Here is a 19,792-nt window from a genome sequence, read left to right on the forward strand (position 1 = left end):
GCGCTGCAGCCCAGAAAAGCCCACGGGTCCACTCTGTCAGCACCAGGCACACGGTGTCTGCCCAAGCACTCAGCGCCCCAGGGCCAAGCTTGGAGAGCAGATGCGGAGCGATGAGAGCAGAAGCTGCAGTACAGCCAGAGCCTGCTCGGAAGCTTTCCGAGGAAATGACACCCAGAAAGAAAACCCTGCACCAGGTCGGGGCCACCAAGGATGCAACAGAGCAGGGCACAGCTCTGCCCAGCTCTCCACGTTGCACAGCACTCACCAGCATGCCCCATAAGAAGTCCATCTTCCTGCATCTGCCACGCAGCCACAGGCACTGCCACCACCAGCCTTCCTCAGGGGTCCTGGTGCCAGCAGCCAAGCGCCAGCCCGGGCATCCCTCCCCACCCCACACCTCCCTTCGTTAATGTTTCTCCAAGGCAGAGGCAGGCAGCTCTGCTGCTTTGTTATTTCAAAGGGTGGCTCCCCTGGGAGGCAAAGTGCCCCAAACAGGTTGGGCAGGAAGCAGATGAGGGTTTGCAGGGGACTGACAGGGGACTGGCAGGCAGCTGGTGGGATGCACAGCACCTTGGTGGGATGCACAGGACGTCGGTGGGAGGTGCTGTGCCCCTCAGGAGAGCACCCACCTGGGAAAGCTGCAGCAGGAACAGACTGTTGGGCAGAAGGCAGAAAATTCCAACCTCTCCAGCTGGAATCTGCATGCACGAAGAAGCCACAGCCCTTCCACGGGACCTGAATGACTCCCAGCTGCAAATCCTCTCGAGAGTCACCTTAGGACAGCCCAATCTGCTGACCCAAAAGATGCAGAGTAGGCACTAGCAGCACCAAAACCTCCTGATCATGTTCCCAGTGCCCTTACCTAGCTTTTGTCCCTCTCCACGACAGCAATTCCTGCACAGATCTCTGGGATGCACCTAAAAGTCTGCCGAGAGCAGGGCAGGTCGGGGCAGGTCAGGAGGAGCCCTGAGGACATGCCCTCCACGCACCCATGCTGCGCAGCATCTCCTCACAGGCTTAGCTCCACCAACACTGAGCAGCTGCCCAGCATCCCCCACACTGACCATGGGGGTCAGGGCACCAAGCTGACGTCTCCAGAAGGAGCAGGTTTCTGCCTCCCAACCACGACGTCACCCTAGCTTTCCCTTCACCAAGCTGATAGCTCCTTGACCCCTAACATCTTCCTTTCCAGCTCCATCTCTTAAATATCAGCAGGTCCACGCCAACCCTGACCTTTCAAGAGCCGATGCAGCCGAGACTAAAGCAGCAGCAAGGGGCACAGGGAAGCTCCAAACAAGCAGAAGCAAACCCAGAGGTACACAAACAACCCCCAGCCTAGAGACCATAAGGATTTATCTCTGCTTGGCACGTCTGGAGCTCCCTGTGCTTGGCAAAGCAGCATCCAGGATCCTCCTGTGCCACTGCCCAGCTGCGGGGGCAGCGCAGGCAGCCAGGACCGCAGCAGCTCTGCCAGAGCCGCGGGGCCTGAGGGCAGAGGGAGGGAGGGAGCACGTGCCACAGGCTGCCAGCTCTGCCTCGCCTTTCTGAGAGGACAACCTGTGCCATCTGCAAAAGATTCTGGAGGCCTTTAATCCTGCTGTAGAGCAGAACGAGTCAGTAATCGCCTTTTAATTGCTTTAACGACACGATTATACAAACGGAGAACCAGCAGCGAAACAGCAGCCTCCAGCCCTGCCCCTGCAGACTGGCACCCCTGCCTGCCCTCAGCCAGCACCACCACCAGCCTCTTCCCCCAGCCACAGCACCGGTTTGCGGTGTGAGGAGAGCGTGGCCAGAAGAAAAGGTCCTCAGCCTCTGCTTTTGGGCAGCCTGCATCCCCTGGAGCACACGGAGCAGCATCCGCACGCTTTGCACATGCCAAGCTTCCCACAGGTTTTCATACCTGGTTTCCATGCCAGGTTTCCCAAGCTGAGGGAAGCACTGGACTAATGTTTGAACACTGGTGAAGAGCCTGACCTCCTGTCCCACATCACCCTGGCTCCAGTTGAGGAGCAGCCACCATCCCTCTGTGCCCACAGCGAGCCCAGGGCCTCAACCCCCAGAGCCCCTCCTGGGCACGGAGCAGATCCTAGCACTGGGAGCCAGCTCTTCACCTGCAGTTGGGCTCAGCCTGCCTGGCTCACAGGCTCCTCAACAAGCAGAACTTCCCTGCAAATGTGTGGAGGGCAAAGGCAGAGGCCCTCAGGAGGCAGGTGCTTTGCCCCAGGGCACTGTCCCAGCTCTCTGCATCACCCTACTTGGCACAGGGGTGCACACACCCTGCTTGCTTGAGACTGTTTGAGTGAGATAACTGCAAGCTGGCAGCTGTGGCAGTGCCCGGTTCAACCCCGGCTCCATCAGGACCAGCTTCCAGGTCTCACCAGGTTGCTTCCGACCTTCTCCCGCTGGGTTTGGGAACGCAGCAGGAGGAGCAGAGCTGGGGAAGCACCGCATCCCACGGGATGGCACAGCCGAAAGTCAGCGGCCAAGCGGTCCTGGCAGGAGGGAGCAGTGGGTCAGGCTGTGCCCGCAGCACTGCCCGCCGGGGATGTGCCGTCTGCCCCGAGCTGGCAAGCAGCCGCCCGCCGCGGCGCCCGGGGAGGGCCGCCGGGAGGATAACGGCTCTGGGATTCTGCCCCCCGCTCGCGGTTGCGTAACGTGCGCGGTGGCACAGGATGGGGCCCTCCGGCACGCACGAACGCGCTGCGGGCTCGGCTCCAGCAACCACCTACTGCTGCTCCCGCGGGAACAGCCCGGCTCCGGGCAGCCGCTGCGTTGGAAGTGCCGCTCCGTGCCAGCTCCTCTTCCAAAACCAGCACCCGGTCCGGACCTTGCGCCCACCGCGGCAGCGCCCGCACACTCACCTTCATGGTCGGCGGGGCGGTGAGCGGGGGGGACAGCGGCCGCTCCGGGACGGTCACATCCGAGCTGTTCAGCAGCTCCTGCTTCCTGAAAAACCAAAGGCAGGCATCAGCTTCCCCCCGTGCCGGGCAGCAGTGCCAGGCGGGCGATAAGAGCTTATCTTCCCTGGCAAAGCCGCGGGCGGGCAGGCTGCTGATAAAGTAGCATCTTGAATCTGAGAGAAACCCAAAACTGGCAGCAAGAAAAGATGAGAAAAGGCACTTGCAGAGCCCCGAGCCCGAGATGGGTCAGGACCCCTCACTGCCCCACCAAGTGCCCAGGCTGTGCTCCCAGGACCTAGGAGAGCTGGCAGTAGGGCCAGGGCATGATGTGGGGCTGGTGTTGGTTTGGTGGTGCTGGGACAGCAGGGATGGGTTTCTATGACAACCCATCCCCACAGATGGTGTCCTTCCATCTGGTACCATCCCTGCCTGGGCAGGCTCCGTGGCCCATCCGCCTCCCAGCAGCCATGGATGGCAGAGGAGAGGTCCAGCTCGGAGACAGAAGTGTGAGCCCCAGGGACACCCCAGTGAGGTTTGCCGAGGCCCAGCCAAGGGCCTCTTTGCTCAGAGAGCAGCCACGCTGGTGCTGAACGTGGAGGCTGCAAGAGGCATCGTGAGATTACAGGAGCCCAGAGAAGCAGGAGCAGTCTCTGCACCACAGACCTACCACAAAAGTCCCCCCACAAAAGCCCCTTAAACCTGGAATAGGCACAACCTCGGCCCTGCAGCAAGGAGCTGATCACAACAGCCCTTCCCTTCAGCCCAGCAGCTTCCCGGGCACACGACCACACCGCCGCTTGCAGCAGCACTGCCAGATGCTCCCCTGGGAGTCAGAAAATCAGAGGTTTAATTCACTTCCTCTCGTCCCTGCCAGGTTAGTCCTGCAGAAACCAGGCCAAAATGCCCAACTGTTTATCTTGCAGGAAGGAGGTTTGGTTCCCATGGCAGCCCACCCTGGGATGGCACGGCACAGCACAGCACAGCATGGCATGCATAGCAGATGGGCACCAGCACCTGCCAGGGCCCTCTCCAAAACATGCAGCTTCTGCCAACAGGTGGGCACTGACCACCTGCAATACCTGCCCTCATCGCCAGCCTCTCCATCCTGTCTCCTGCCCTCTGCCACCAGGTCCCAGCTCTTATGACAGCAGGTGACAACCACGTGCTGGTCACAGGGAAGGTTCGAGTGCCCACCGCCCCTCCTTGGCAGGGTGCTGCGAGGACGGGGCAGGATGCAGTGGGATGCAGAAGGCACAGCAGGCAGGTCTTCTGTGAGAACACTGATGCCACAAAAAGTGCAAGGCCCTCCCCAGCACTTCAGTGAGCAAAGGAGCAGCAGGGATGCAGCCGAACAGCTAACAAGAGACTGAGGCAGAGCCTGAGGAAGTCCAACTCCTGCTCTCCTGTCTGTGTGCACAATTGCTGCAGCCTTCGGGCTGCTCCTGCTGAAACCTGACTCCAGCTCCTGAAGCACATCTATAGGGACAGACACACACATGCAGGGGCAAGCAGCTGCAGCTGGAGTGGCCTCGGAGCCTGCGTTCTTGCAGCCGGCATGATGGGATGTGGCTGGAGGGCTGACAGCTGTCAGTCTGCACTGGCACATCTGGATGTGGGAGAAGCAGGGAGCTGTGGTGTCCATGACCACAGGAAGGAAGGGACAAACAGGACGTGGATGCACAGTCAGTGACCAAGGAACAAGAATCAATGGAGCTCAGCTGTAGCCAGAACACTGGCTGGATGCTGGGAAGAAGCCAGGGCTAGGGCTCAAGCCCACAAATGCATCTCAGAGTGGGAAGATCAGCCCAGGCGGGACATGAGGGGATCAGCACGGCATGAGGGGACTGGAATGGCACAGGGTGATCAGCACAGCGTGGGGCAGGGTGACACATCACCATGCCAGGCAGCACCACAGCTGAGACCAGCTGCCTGCATGTGGGGACCCGGCTCACAAACCCCCTGGAACCCATTAAACCAAATTCTCTGGTAGTGGTAATTCACTGCTGTTTGCACTCCTCAGAGTAGGACCTACTTCTCCTGCAGCTGGGGGTCCTGCCAGAATCCTCCTGTGGCATAGGCATTTGTAGGCAGAAGCAAGATGGGCTCCCTGGGCTCTGGGCTGCAATGCAATGGAGCAGAAGGAGCAGAGGAGAAAGCTGCCCCACACTGCAAGGGACCAAGACAAAGTGGAGTCAGCAGGACCTGTCCTCTCCCCATCACACCACATGGCACCAAGGACTGTGGCACTGCCCAGGCTGTGCAGCAAGGGAAACACCCAGCAGTTTGTGCCCAAATTCGAGTCCAGACCAAGGACTGACATTTCACATCAAAGCAACCTGCACCTGTTCTTCTTTCTCTTTTGAAATCAGAGCAGCTCACACTTGCCTTACCTTGTCACCTCTCATGGTGGGAACTACAGACCCGTCAGCCTGACCTCAGTGCCAGGGAAACTGATGGAGCAGGTTCTCTTGGGGCCAATAACTGCGCACCTGAGGGATGGCAAAGATCTCAGGTCCAGCCAGCATGGGTTTAGGAAGGGCAGATCCTGCCTTTCTAACCTGATCTCCTTCTATGATCAGGTGACCCGCTTGGTGGATGTGGGGAGGCCTGTGGATGTGGTCTATCTGGACTTCAGCAAGGCCTTTGACACTGTCCCCCACAGCAAACTGCTGGCTAAGCTGTCAACCCGCGGCTTGGATGGTAACACTCTGTGCTGGGTTAGGAACTGGCTGGAGGGCCGGACCCAGAGAGTGGTGGTGAATGGTGCCACATCCAGCTGGCGGCCAGTCACTAGTGGTGTCCCTCAGGGATCAGTGCTGGGCCCCATCCTCTTTAACATCTTCATAGATGATCTGGATGAGGGCATCGAGTCAGTCATCAGCAAGTTTGCAGATGACACTAAGCTGGGGGCAGATGTGACTGAGCTGGAGGGCAGAAGGGCTCTGCAGCGGGACCTTGACCGCCTGCACAGATGGGCAGAGGCCAATGGGATGGGGTTCAATAGCTCGAAGTGCAGGGTGCTGCACTTTGGCCACAGCAACCCCATGCAGAGATACAGGCTGGGGTCGGAGTGGCTGGAGAGCAGCCAGACAGAGAGGGATCTGGGGGTACTGATTGATACCCGCCTGAACATGAGCCAGCAGTGTGCCCAGGTGGCCAAGAGAGCCAGTGGCATCCTGGCTTGTATCAGGAGTGGTGTGGTCAGCAGGAGCAGGGAGGTCATTCTGCCCCTGTACTCTGCACTGGTCAGACCACACCTCGAGTACTGCGTTCAGTTCTGGGCCCCCCAGTTTAGGAAGGACACTGAGATGCTTGAGCGTGTCCAGAGAAGGGCGACGAGGCTGGTGAGAGGCCTTGAGCACAAGCCCTACGAGGAGAGGCTTAGGGAGCTGGGGTTGTTTAGCCTGGAGAAGAGGAGGCTCAGGGGTGACCTTATTGCTGTCTACAACTACCTGAGGGGCGGTTGTGGCCAGGAGGAGGTTGCTCTCTTCTCTCAGGTGGCCAGCTCCAGAACAAGAGGACACAGCCTCAGGCTGCGCCAGGGGAAATTTCGGCTCGAGGTGAGGAGAAAGTTCTTCACTGAGAGAGTCATTAGGCACTGGAATGGGCTGCCTGGGGAGGTGGTGGAGTCGTCGTCCCTGGGGCAGTTCAAGGCAAGGTTGGATGTGGCACTTGGTGCCATGGTCTAGCCTTGGGCACTGTGGTAAAGGGTTGGACTTGATGATCTGTGAGGTCTCTTCCAACCTTGGTGATACTGTGATACTGTGATACTGTGATGGAACCCCTCATCATCTTCCAGCATTTCAACGCAAGGAAGAAGTTAGAACCACGTAGGATGGTCTATGGGCAACGGCAGAACCCAGGTCCTGCCCATCTGCTCTGTTTATCAGGCTCCTTCCCCCTCTCCTCTCCACAAGCTCACCATGACTCCGCTGACTGAGAACACGCTGAGGATGGCAGCTCCTCGCTGTTTGCTCTTTGACTTTCTAGGACACGAAAGCACAGCCTGATCTGGAGCAAATCACTCATCCTACACTCTCCTTGCTTTGAACCTCGAGCTCTGCCTGGCTGCACTAATCTGCACCGTGGCCCTCAGAGGCAGCGAACGCATCAGACCTCCCAGAGATTAAAGTTAGAGGGATGCACACACACAAATAAGTGTGTTTGATCTGGGATTTGTAGCAGGTTGCCATAGCATCATATTCCAAGTATTATAAAATCACTCAGACAACTTAACAACGTGTTCCTCTCTCACATGCTGATTGCTGCTTCGGGGCCAAACTGCTGGAACTGCTCCTGCAATTCCAGGGAGAGCAAAACGAGCCCCTCCAAGGCCACCGTGTGCTGTCAGCCTCCGTGCACAGGCGACACCTGGAAGCACAGGCAGGGGCTCCAGGGATCCGCTGCCGCCAGCCGCGGGGCCAAGGGCCGCCAGCCCAACTCCCAAACGGATCCCCGCCCCGGGCTGGTAAATGAATCATGAGCGGGATGAGCACGTCTTTGCTCTGTGCTCACACGGAGCAGCAGCCCCCCGGGATCTCCCCTGACGCCGGTGCCAGCAGCTGCTCACGGCAGCCCCACACCCGCACCAGACCCCAGTGGGCACCAGGGGACTCCAACTCACAGCAAAGGTCCCGGCAGCTCCTCCGGCAAGGACTCCAGAAAGCAAATAGCATCCTGGGCTGCTCCCCAGCTGCGTGAGCAGCAGGGCAGGGACGGGATTCTGCCTCTCTGCTGAGACAACCACCTGCAGTGCTTTGGAGTCCTCAGCACAGGAGAAACAGGGACCTGTTGGAGCAGGACCAGAGGCCACAGCGTTGATGGGAGGGCTGGAAGACCTCTGCTGTGAGGCCAGGCTGAGAGAGTTGGAATTGTTCAGCCTGGAGAAGAGAAGGTTCTGGGGAGACCTTCTGGTGGCCTTTCAGTGCTTAAAGGGATCTTACAAGAAAGCTCTGCCATCCCAGCACAGGTCCTGTTCTCCTCCTGGGGTCCCAGACCCAGACCCCACCAGGCAGGCACAGCTCCCATAGCCAGGGCTGTTCCCCCTGCTTATTCCAAAGGAAAACAAATGGGGATTACTTTTCCTCCCCTCAGTTGAGTGCCTGAGTTCCCAACACAGCCAGGGCAGACAAAACCTTTCTCCTGTCTTTAGAACATCCCTGATCACACCCCAAAAGCTCCCACAGAGCCACATCCTGACTAATTAGGCAAACCCATCGACAGCCCTGATGAAACAGCCCTGATGAAAACATGCCAGGGGCACAGAGCCAGGGCTGTGGGACCCCCAGGCCCAAACCCTCACTGCCAAGCACACAGCCTCCCCTCCTGCCTTCTCCTCCTGCAGCCTAATGAAGAACTTGTGATGCAGGCCACCTTCTTGTTGTGTTCCTCTCATTTACCAGCCAGGCTCTGCATTGACAGGCTGTGCTCATCCCCCCCACACGTGGTGGGGGGGTAGATGTCAACATATTATCTGCCACGGGGAAGCATTTCCCACTAAGTGGTGAGCTCTGCCTTTTGCTCCGCTGCAAATCGAGCGCAGGGCACCGCAGGCTACCTCTGTGCCTGCTCCTAATTCTGCAGATTAAACCTGGCCTAAGGAGGTGCAAAACTCCTGCAGCAACAAGTTCAGCCTGTCTGGATGCTGTATCCTTGAAAAGGACAGTAACCATCATCCTATAAATTAACAGACTCTATTTTTGGACTCATCACTTTTCTGTCCTTGATGGGCATCACCTTGCCAGCTGCTCCCTTTTTACTTTGTTTAATATTCAGTGCCCAGTGTCTTAAGTGTTCACGGGGGACTGTGCTATGTTACTTCTCACCCTCACACTGCCTCAGGATGGGTTGGAGCCTTAGCTGCTTGCTCTGCCTTTGTGGGGGCTCTTCTCCAGCCCCAATCGCAACCAGTGGGTTTCTTACAGCACAAAGCTGGGACTGAGCTGCCGCTCTCAGGGCATTGGTGAGGCCCTGTCAATGCCCCAGCACCCAGGAGCCCTTAGCCAGCTGCTCACAAATTGCACAAAACCTCAACCAAACCTTCCTTGTTCTTTTTTTTTTTTTTCCCCCTCAACACAGCCAAGGGCACCTCGCTGAGAGTCTGCACTTGGAAACCTGCAGTGAGTGCCCTAACGAAGCACCTTTCCCTGACTTTGAGCAGCTCCCATCCAATCTGGGGACTCCAGGCAGGCAAGATCTCGCTGCATCATCACTCATCACCGGGAGGACGTCTGCAAAGGACACGCACTGCTGCAGGGCTCCCACCAGCTCCAGCCAGCCCCAAGCTGTGCAGCCACCCCAGACCCAGGTTTCAGTCCCTGCGCCCAGCATCGTGACACCGCTGGCGCTCCAGTGCAGAGCCCCCACCACAAAGCAGCTTCCCTCCAAACTGTTTTGTTATGAGGTAAATCAGGCTCAGGCTGGCCCAACAGCTTCTGCTTTGAAGCCTGAGAGTCAGCAAAAGAAAAGTGCAGCGTTTTCTGGTCTGGATCTGCTGCAATAAATTCAGTACTTGCAACTCGACATCCTGCATCAGTGCGCACCCTCACTGCACAGCCTGCATGACTGGGGCCCCGAGCCCTGCTCAGAGGAAGGGGACATTTAACTGCCAACGAGTTTAGACTGTTTAGCTTTAATTGCCCCTCTGCATGGGGAATAAATATTGCTGAAAACAGTGTGGAGTGTCCCACGCTCAGGAGGGCAGCTCTGCCTGGGGCTGGCTCTGTGGGTCACTGCTGCTGGGGCTGGCTGTACCATGCATCACCTTGGGTTCTTTCCCAGAACCCACAGGCACAAGTTTCTTTCCACCTGGCTACAGAATTCCCCTGGTCCTAGCTGGGCAAGCACTGCTCGATACAGAAACAAAGATGGGAAGAGGTTTCTGTCCCTGCCCAGCTTTGCTGCCTGATCTCACTCTCAGGAGCAGAGGCAAGTGGAGACTTCCCGCAGATTTGAGTCAATCAGCCGAGGCGCTGGGAGTTCTCCAGAGCAGAAGGCTCGTCTGATCCGATTCCTGACAAACAGGAGCCAGGGAGCTCGGGCAGCAGCTTCTGAGCTGATTCAATAATTTGCAAATTGCAGGGAACAGCTCCCAGAACCCAGCGTCTGCAGCCGCTGCTGGAACGGAAACCGAAGGGCGAAGGGAGGCTGTGCCCGCCTGGGCACCCACACCCAGGGTGGGTGCTGTAGTAAAGGTCTCACTGAGACAACCAGGCATGCAACTGTCATCAGCAGTACACAGATATCATTCGATGGCTCCAGGGGCAAATGAGCAGCCCTTGCTGCACCAAGTACTAAACCACAGCAGCAATAAAGATGTTTACCCTATGCCCAGTGGCCTACACTGGAGCTGAGACTGATGGGCACATGGATGGGTGCCTTCACCCACCAAGGCACTCACCACTAGCTTCACCCCACCAGAGGATGGCCACCACAGCATTGTCATGGGACAATCAGGAATGCCAGCTTACATAAAACTACCCAATTCCAAAGCAGTACAGGAGCTAAAGGAGCCCAAGCCCACCAGAGGAGTCCCCCAGGCCCAGCCATTGATGCCCATTGCTGCTCTCCCTTCTGGGTTGAGGTGCAAGACAGGCATGGATAGAGGGGGACACAGTGAGCATCACTGCTTCAGCCACTGGTGCCCACTGCTGCTCTCCCCTCTGGGTTGAGGTGCAGGACAAGCATGGATAGAGGGGACACAGTGAGCATCACCTTGGCTCTGCCAGGGGAGCTCTGTTGTGCTGCACTTTGCTGGACTGCTAACAAGAAAGGGACATCAGTCCCTGGGGACTCTGCAGCTGACACCCATCCTGCCAGGCTTGCATATGGCTCATGGAAAGCAAAATTCAACTGCAAAGGCAGAACAAAGACTGAATGTAGGAGGAAAAAAAGAAAATAGGAGCAGGTGGAAGAACAGAGTCCCTTTTGACGATGCTGCTCACAGTCCCTTCCTCTTCCTGCAGATTATGTCACTTTGATGGCCCTGGCAGCTTGCATAAGATGAAGCAACCACTGTAAAGCACCACTTGAAGTCTTGCAATTGCTCCCATGAAGGATCCTCACTCCACAGCAGACAAGAAAAAAACCTCCTCAGGGTCTTGTCCTCCCCTCGAGATGTCTGCATGACTCTCATTGTCCTCAGTAAACCCCGCGGCAAGAGCTGCTCTGGGAGGGTTTGTGCTCAGCACGGCAGTGGGGGGAAAGTAAACATCAGAAACCAAAACAGTCCCAGACATCACCAGGCAGATTTCTGAGAGAGCTCAGAGCCAGATTTCTCCTCAGCACTCCAGTGCCACGCTGGGCTCATTCACAGAAATCTGGTACCAGGGGAGAGACGACTCCTTGGGAAGAGTCCTGCTTGCTGTGACTGGATTTAAAGCACTCTCCCTTCCCTGCCACACGCTGAGGTGAGCAAGAGTAGGCAGCGAGATGCAGCAGGGACAACGCTAGAGCAGCACCTGAGGCCCCAGAGCTTCCAACACTTGGATGCTCCCTACACACAGGGGAAGAAAAGGCTCTGGACCATAGTGTGCCAAAGGGGCACAGGGGCCCTGGCTGTTCCCAAACCAGTAGTGCCACTCCAAAAGCCCGTGGGCAGTTACAACAGGGACTGGCTAAATAAGACCATACCCAAGGGGCAGTAACAGGGACAGAAATGTCTGAGTCCAGTAGAGTGTCACAGCACAGCCCCCACAGCCCATGCCCCATGTGAAACAGGGGAGAACAGAGGTCACATCTGTGGCACAGGAGGAGAGTGGTCACAGCTGTGGGACAGAAGGATGGGTGTCTGTCTGTGTGACATGAGGACAAGGGTCCCAGTGTAGCACAGGGGGCACAGCCATGGCAGGTCTCAGTGCAGCTGAGTGCCCACCTCTGCTGTTCAGCCAGGGCCATCTAAGCTCATAGGTTAGTTTTTTTTTCCAGCTGCTCAGCTTTGACAATCTACCTGAAAACCCAGCAAAGGAGAAAAAAGCCCAAACCAACACCAGCAACACAGAGACTACACAGGAAGGTCGTCATTAAGTCATGAAATCATGGCTGACACTCTGCTTTTGAGAGTTCTTTGGTGTCCAAGGCAAAGCATCTACAGCAGCAGCCCCTGAAAATGGGGCTATGGACCCTACAACCTGAAACCGAGGGTAGGTGAAGAGCTAAAGCTTCATCCCCAGTCATTGTACATAGATTTTTCAGACTCCTAGACGGGATTGGGGGCAGAAATAAAGGCTCCAAATAACCAATTCTTCATTCACAACCACACAACCACAAACTGAACCGAAATCCAACCCTTTCCGTCTGCAGCAGTGCCCACATCACTCCCACCCCGAGCCCGCACCGTGCACACCGCCAAGGTTTGGGTGCTTATTCTTCACTATTTTTAACAACAAAGTTGCCAGAGCGGCAGAGTCCTGGGGGAGGGAGAAGTCCTCGAGCGGGAACAGAGAATAAATCAGCGCAGGGGGATCCGACGGCAGCACCCGGCGAGGCGCCGGGGAAGCGGAGCTGCGGCAGCAGATGCCAGCCACACGATATTCCAGACAGGCCATTTCCTCCCAGCACAAAGTTGAACTGGGAGCACAGTGTGCGGCTCAGGCAAGGGAGAACGGAACCATTTGTCAGCTGTTCCCAGAAAGGGGACAAAGCTGCCGGGCCGAGCCACCGCGGCTCTGCCTGCACGGCCATCCCTGCGGGAGCACCGAGAACGCTCCTGCCCTGGTCCTCCGCTGCAGGCGGAATGAGTCCGGGGGGGGTTAACCCAACGGGGACAGGCCAGACCCCTGCACACTCACATATGTATATATGTATGGATATGCCAAGAGCTGACCTCGGCTACCCCGGTGCCCGTTGTCCAGCGCTGCCAGCTCACGCACATCAAGTCCATCCAAATAATGCCCCCCACGGTCCCCCCCAAGAAGTGCTTCCACCGGCTTGGCCAGAGTGCCCCCTCCCCCTCACCCCGGTTCCAAGCCAGCACCACGGCTACCGAGCAGCACCAGAGATCGGCTCTGCCGCCTGTACCGAGAGACACAAGAGCATCAGAAAGAGAGCACCGGGAGTCGATGAGCGAACACCGGGAGCACACGAGCGTGCACCGGGAGCCTATGAGAGAGCACCGGGAACACACGAGTCAGAACCGAGAACATCAGAGAGGACCGCGAGCGCATGAGAGACCTTTGCGAACCCAGCAGCCAAACCGGGAGCCGCAGGCGCCCCCCGGGACCGATCGGCGCTCACCTGCTCTCGGCGCCGTGCCTGCGGGAGCGGTGCAGCAGCCCGATCAGCACCACAGCCGCCCTCACCCCCGCACGCCGGGACCGCAGCCGCCCGCCCGGCCGGGACATCGCCGCTCCCGCTCCGACCCCGGCTCCGGCCCCGCCGCACCTGCGGGGAGGGAGGGGACAGCGGGATGGGGGGCGGCGCGTCCCCGCCCGCCTCCGCGCCTCCCTGCGCGCTCCGCGGGGAGAAACGCGGGGCCGAGCCGGGAGCCCCGCGGAATGGCGGCCGCGCTCCGCTCCCATCCCCGCCCCGTCCCCTCCCCGTTCCCTCCCGCTCGGACCCCCCTCTGCGCCCCCCGCAGCCGGGCCGGGAACATCCCGGCGCAGGGACCTCACGTCCCGCACCACGGACACGGTTATCTCGGTGCGGGGGTTCCGGTGAAAGCAGCCCCACTCTTTGCACCCCTACAGGCAAGTTCACCTTCAGGGTTCACCCTAAACAGCCATGGGATGAGCGGAAGAGGCACAGAATGCCTCCCCCCCCCCGGCCAAACCTGGAGCTGGAGGCGGCAGAGATCTGTCCCTGCCCTACAAACCTTCTTCTGTCACCTTCTGCATTTTTCTACCCTTTTCTGCCTTCTTCAGGCATCAGCAAACGTTCTCTACACAGGACAGCTCCAAGCAGGACCACGCATCTGCCTTGCTGGTACCTGGGATGAGCATCCGGCCCTTTATCCATCCTGTCATCCATCCTTTCCTTTCTCTCTCCCTCCCTTTTTCCCACCATCCATCCATGCATCCATCCCTCTCCACCCTTCCCTCCCTCCAGAAGCACAGAGCCAGGCCTGGGAGCAGCCCAAGCCCTCCAGTTGCTTTTTAATGGGAGAGCTGGCACACAGCTTGTCACAGGAAATATCCTTTCCCTTTTTTTATTAAGTAAACTGTAAATGATCTACTTTACAACCTCAGCACCTTTCCCTGGAAGTCTTTGTTGCCATGGTAATAAAACACTCGGGTCTCTTTGCCCCCCCCCCCCCCCCACTATCTCACCTTCCTCCTCTGCAAGTTTAATTTTCACAGGAATTAGGCACAGGACCAGCTCCAGCATTTTGAGCCTGTTCCTGGTTAGAGGGATGAAAACACAGCCCCTGCTGCAGGCAGGGATGAGAGCATACAGCTGAAACTCCAGCCCTGCTCAGGACCAAAACGTCAGCATCTGCCCTAAACCCCAACCAGTGCCCGAGAGAAAGTGCAACCAGCCTGAGTGAAATCACAGCAATGCTGCTGCATCCCTGTGGAGATGCTTTGTGGGGGTTGTGTCAACCACCCCTGCCTCAGAGCAGGGACAGCACAGCTTCTCCCTGCCCATGGAGTGCAGGATCCCCACGGTGGCTCTTCAGCAAATTGTCACCACCACCAAGTCAGGGCTTTTGTTGGGACAGGTAGCAGGGTTGACTGGAGCCACTCCATCACCAGCATTCCACGCAGTGAGGCACACCCTCCCCCCAGCAGCTGCTGGGGAGAGCAGCCCTAGGATCCACACACACCGGGGAGGCCATCCCCCAAGGGGACACATGGAGACACAGTGCAGGAGCTGCTGGAAACCCCCTTCCAGAGCAGTCAATCATTAACAGCACATGGGGCTGTCCTGGCAAAGTCCATAACAAATGTGTTTGCCTGGGGAGCAAACAGCTGACAAAAGGCCACAGGCCACATCTGGCACCAAGCAACCACTCTTGCTGCCACCCTTCTCCTGCCACCGTGAGGTGACCCACACTGGTGTGCCTCTGGCCTTTGCTATCTAAACCTTTCAGCACAATCTCTGATCAGATGGAGGCTCAAAATTCAACAACTCCTCCTCCCTCCCCAGTGTAATCTCTTTATGCATTCTGCTGTAAGTCAGATAAAACGTGTGCAGGGTTATTTTTATCACCACGCCACACTAATTCACCCCAGAAGAACCTGACAGTGCCTCAGCAGCCACCACACCACCCTACTGACCTACAGCCCGCACGTGCAGCCCCCCCAGAGAAACAAAATCCACCCTGAAATCCAAAAATGAGCATTTTCCTACTTCAGCAGATCTCGGCAGGCCCCTGGAAAGGTTGAAGCAGCAGCAATCAGGTCCCTCCAACACGGTAATTCCATCAGAAGAGGTCTGAGGTCTCCCCCCTTTTCCCCAGCTCATTCTCAAAACACCCCAAAACGCCTTTCTGCGGCACCAGATGACGCCAAGCAGCGTGTGGAAGAGTGTGAGAACATGAGTGGGTAAGAAAGGAGGAACTCTGCTCGAGCTGGGGGCTGCCCTCAGCCTCCCTGGCAGCTGTAACTCACTCTAAGAAACCTTTCCATCAAGTTTTTTTTTGTTGGAGCAACAAATCTCTTTGTTCTCACAGCAAATACCTGGCTGCTTGCTCTCAAGCAGAAATCATCCATCTGACTAATTTCTCAGGCACAGCATTAAAAAAAAAAAAAAGGGAGGAGGGGAAAAAAAAAAAAAAAAAGAATTGGAACCCATTTCCATGCCAAATTACACCAATTCTCCAGCACCTCATTAGCTTCCAGTTAATGGAGGGGGAGGGGTTTTAATTTCAAACCTTTTACCTCTCGCATTAAACAGGCAGCTTCGAATTTCATTGAGTCGCTCTCTCTCTCTCTGGAGACGTTATCCACTGTCTCCCTTCCCCTTCTCCAGACAAGTTAAGTATTAATCTCCTCTTGTTTTCTGCCGAAGTGGCTTTGTATTGATTTTTAAAGATGTTCAGCTCTCTCATATTTGGAAATAGAGAGGCACTTTAGGTAGACACACTCAGCCGTGGCTGCTCCTCCACCCCGACACGGCAACGCGCCCGCACCCTCATCACTGCTTCTGGGCTGCGTAGTAGCTAATGTGTAATTCATAGGAGGATGGCCAAGGTAATGGATGGTGAGGGGCTGGAGGAAGGATCACAGAATCCCAGCACGGCAGGGACCTTTGGTGATCATTGGGACACAGTCTCAAGTTGTGCCAGGGTAGGTCTAGGCTGGATGTTAGGAAGAAGTTCTTCACAGAGAGAGTGACTGGCATTGGAATGGGCTGCCCAGGGAGGTGGTGGAGGCACTGTCCCTGGGGGTCTTCAAGAAAAGACTGGCTGAGGCACTTAGTGCCGTGGTCTAGTTGATTGGATAGGGCTGGGTGATAGGTTGGACTGGATGATCTTGGAGGTCTCTTCCAACCTGGTTGATTCTATGATTGAGTTCAACCCTGCTGTTAAAGCAGATCCGCCTAGGTCAGGCTGCATTAAAAAGGTGTCCAGGCAGGTTTGGAAGCTCACCAGAGAAGGAGACTCCATAACCTCTCTGGGCAGCCTGCTTCAGGGCTCTGGCATCCCCAACATGAAGGATTTTCTGCAATGGGGGCTCAGTACCCAGGCTGCAGCCATGCCTCACCATACCAAGCCATGCACCTACCCAGCCTCTGGCACAAGAGGCTGTGATAGGGCCCTGGAGCAGCTCCCCTGTAGTTATGTGCTGCCGTCTGATAACAGGCTCCAGGACAGGCTGGAGTGGGATGCCAGGGATGGCTGGGGAGGCAGAGGAGACAGCAGGGAATCTGAACAGTTCCTGCCTGCCTTTCCCAGGGCCTCCTGCTTTCCCTTGCAAAGGCACAGCTCATCATACACATCGTGATCATCCCTGTGTGCCAAAGGGATGAAGCAGGAGCAGGGTGGGCACAGTGAGCTGCACAACATGACCAGCACAGGCATGGAGAGCTGCACTGCATGGGCACAGTGCTATGGGTTACTGGGGCACCCTGACCTGGGAGCAGAGCCAAATTTCCTTGGCTGCTGCAGTGCATGAGCCATGGCATGTGCCCCAGTTCAGCTGTGAATATCTCCAGGAGAGGGTCCCCCCAGACCAGTCCCAGCCAGGGGTAGGTACTCTGCCTGCATCTGTCAGCTCAGAAACATCTCTGTAGCAGAGAATCCCCTAAGCCTCATGCCTCAGCCCCCAGCTCTGCACAGCTAAGGTGACTCTGGCTATCCTCCAAACCCCACAGTGCTGCTACCAGAGCATCACCCTCCTGGGGGTTTGAGAGAAGAACACCTTCTTAGGGCCAGTGCCCATGGAAGTTTCCAGCTGATGTCTGCACAGATGGGATGGGCCCAAAGACATCTTATAAAACAGAAAGTTGTGCCAGGAGCGATACAGGCTGGACATTAGGAGGAAGTTCTTCACAGAGAGAATGATTTGCATTGGAATGGGCTGCCCAAGGAGGTGGTGGAATCACTGTCCCTGAAGGTGCTCAAGAAAAGCCTGGATGAGACACTTAGTGCTACGGTCTAGTTGACTGGATAGGGTTGGGTGATAGGTTGGACTGGATGAGCTTGGAATTCTCTTCCAACCTGGTTGATTTTATCCTATCCTAAAGCTGCAGCCTGAGGAACTGAGACTGGAAAGAAAGGAAACCCAGGAAGCTGGGTTGCTCTTGGAAGAGGTGCCCAGAGGGGCTGCCAGTTCCCTGCCCACAAAGGCTTTCCAAGCTCAGCTGTCAGGAGCCACAGTTTGCTCTGTGATGGAGCCTGGGGCAGAGACTGTGGAGATCCCTCCCTCCCCTCACCGGTATTTCTGGGCTCATGTAAGTCTCACTCCTTCCTTCAGGAAACCAGCGTCACCTCTGCAGTGACTAAACAACCTCTGAGCTAAGCAGCTGCCCCTGCTTTATGAAGAAACAAATATCTCCTTAGAAGTGTCCGGATGGTTTTGCTTCAGAGAGAGCAGCTCTGATGCTACCTGGGAAGGCAGGTCCCGAGGGGCTGGGGCAAGCTCTCAGCAGGCTTGGACAATTCTATGCCGTGATTAATAAATCACCTGGGCAGCTGAGTCATTTATGCAAAGCCTGGCATTTTCTTCTGGACACTCTGCCATGAAAGAAGGATCTGAAAATACCAACCTCTGACAAGATCAACCCTTCAGCCCCGGTGCTACTGAATCCCCTGTGAATAAATGACACTATTAATGTTATTAAGCAGCCCTGCACTTGCGGAATAACTCTGGCTGCGGTGCTAACGCTGCAGTGAGATTCAATCACCCCGGGCAAGCAGCTGATCGACCTTCCCGAGCTGCCTGAGGGCACACTTCCAGCAGCGAAGGGCCCCCGTGGCTCACACCTGAGCAGTGGGCACAGCCAAGCCCAGCTCCGGTGGGTGACTCAGGGCTTCTCCAGCCAGAGTCGTGGCACTGCCCCGGCACACGGCGCAGGATGTGTCCCCGACACCCTCTGCACCCCCCTTTGCAGGAGATATTTCTGGTTCACTCGCTCACGAGGGACAGAGCCAGAAATACATGAGCTATGCCAGGCATTTGCCACGGCTGGGCTGGAAGCACGGCCAGCAGCTCTGCCCAAGGACCCTTCCCTATTGTCCCTTAGTCTCTTCCTCACCACCATTCAAAACCCATCCCTGCCACCCTAGGCATCCACTTGGTGACCCCCATGGGCACTTCCCCCAACCCAAACAGGACACAACTGGGCATAGGCACCTACACTGCCCAGGTGGGCGAGTTGGGACTAGGCAGCTGTGCCAGCACCAGGGACCAGGAGCCAGAGAAGAACAAAAAGGAGCTGAAGCAGCACGAGCAAAAGACTAAAATAGTAGCTGGCTCTCAGCAAAGGAGCAGCCACATCCCAGTTTCCCTGGCAGGGGAAGAAAAGGATTTGGGAGCTTGGGAGAAAGCGATTACAGCATTTGCAGTGGTGCCGCAGGAGCAGGATAAGAGGGCACCCAGTTTTAGCAGAGGTATCACAAGAACTGGAGCTGTAGATGATGTTACTGCCAGCCCTAAGTAATCTGATTAGAGAGTTATTTTATGGCTTCACTTAGAAAGACCCAGAGGAGACATCAAGAAAGCACAATGCTGGCCCCTCCATGCAGGAGGTGCAGAGGCAGAGGAGGTTGAGTTTCATCTCAAAATCACGCAAGATGAGTGTGACGTGCAGCCAGCACCCTCAGCACCTCGGCAATTCACAGAGGTAAGAAGTGGGATCAGTGTGTGCCAAGGCGTGGCACAGACCCAGCTCCTTGCCCCCCAGCCTAGCACTGCTGGCCAGGCACCCCCACCACATCACAGAGCTCAAACCTGGCAGCTCCCTGCATCCTAGGACTGCAGCCCCTAGACAGCTGTGCAGAAACACATTCATCTGCCTAGCCTGACTGGGAGCCAGCACCATGGGCTCCATCTCTGGAAGTCCCTTCCAACCCCTAGCATTCTATGATTCCTGTCTTCACCACTTTTGCCACGCTGGGGGCTGAGTACAGCCCGTGATGCCCTGTCTGCCCAGCGCAATTATCAGCCCTCCCAGGAAACGGGCAGGGAAAGCAATCAAAGCTGCAATGGAAGAACAAAAATCCATTCCGAGTGAACGACCTCTGGCTGCAGAGGCTCAGTCAGGTATCTCTGCCCAGCACGAACTGCTCCTGCCGAGGGGCTGGTGCAAGCAGCTCCCGTAAGGGCTGGAGAGCAGCCAGGGCGAGCAGGGAACAGCACTGCTGCATGTGGGCACTTACCCTGTGGTCAAGGAAAAGAGATCTCAGTATGCAAAGGGATCACAAAAGATCATCTGAAAATAACCAGGGGCTCCAGCAGGTCCCAACCCAGTGCTGGCTGCACTCTGCGCAAGCCACTGGAAGCAGGACA

The 19,792-nt window shown here is 56.8% G+C and overlaps 1 protein-coding gene across 11 annotated transcripts in view; it reads right to left on the minus strand.

Moving 5' to 3' along the window:
* RAP1GAP2 (RAP1 GTPase activating protein 2) overlaps positions 1-19,792 on the minus strand; it is a 74,567-nt gene that overhangs the window by 23,286 nt on the left and 31,489 nt on the right. For 5 of the 11 annotated variants that reach the window (XM_064166074.1, XM_064166069.1, XM_064166068.1 and 2 more), the window contains 2 exons: positions 13,137-13,283; positions 2,865-2,949 (listed from right to left, as the gene is read on the minus strand). In XM_064166074.1, coding sequence (XP_064022144.1) covers positions 2,865-2,949; positions 13,137-13,283 — 232 coding nt within the window. Of the gene's footprint in view, positions 1-2,864; positions 2,950-13,136; positions 13,284-15,191; positions 15,334-19,792 lie in introns of those variants that run through there. The other 6 variants (XM_064166072.1, XM_064166073.1, XM_064166076.1 and 3 more) reach the window with 2 other exon arrangements.

Source organism: Pogoniulus pusillus, chromosome 27 (genome assembly GCF_015220805.1).
Source record: "Pogoniulus pusillus isolate bPogPus1 chromosome 27, bPogPus1.pri, whole genome shotgun sequence".
Classification (NCBI taxonomy): domain Eukaryota; kingdom Metazoa; phylum Chordata; class Aves; order Piciformes; family Lybiidae; genus Pogoniulus; species Pogoniulus pusillus.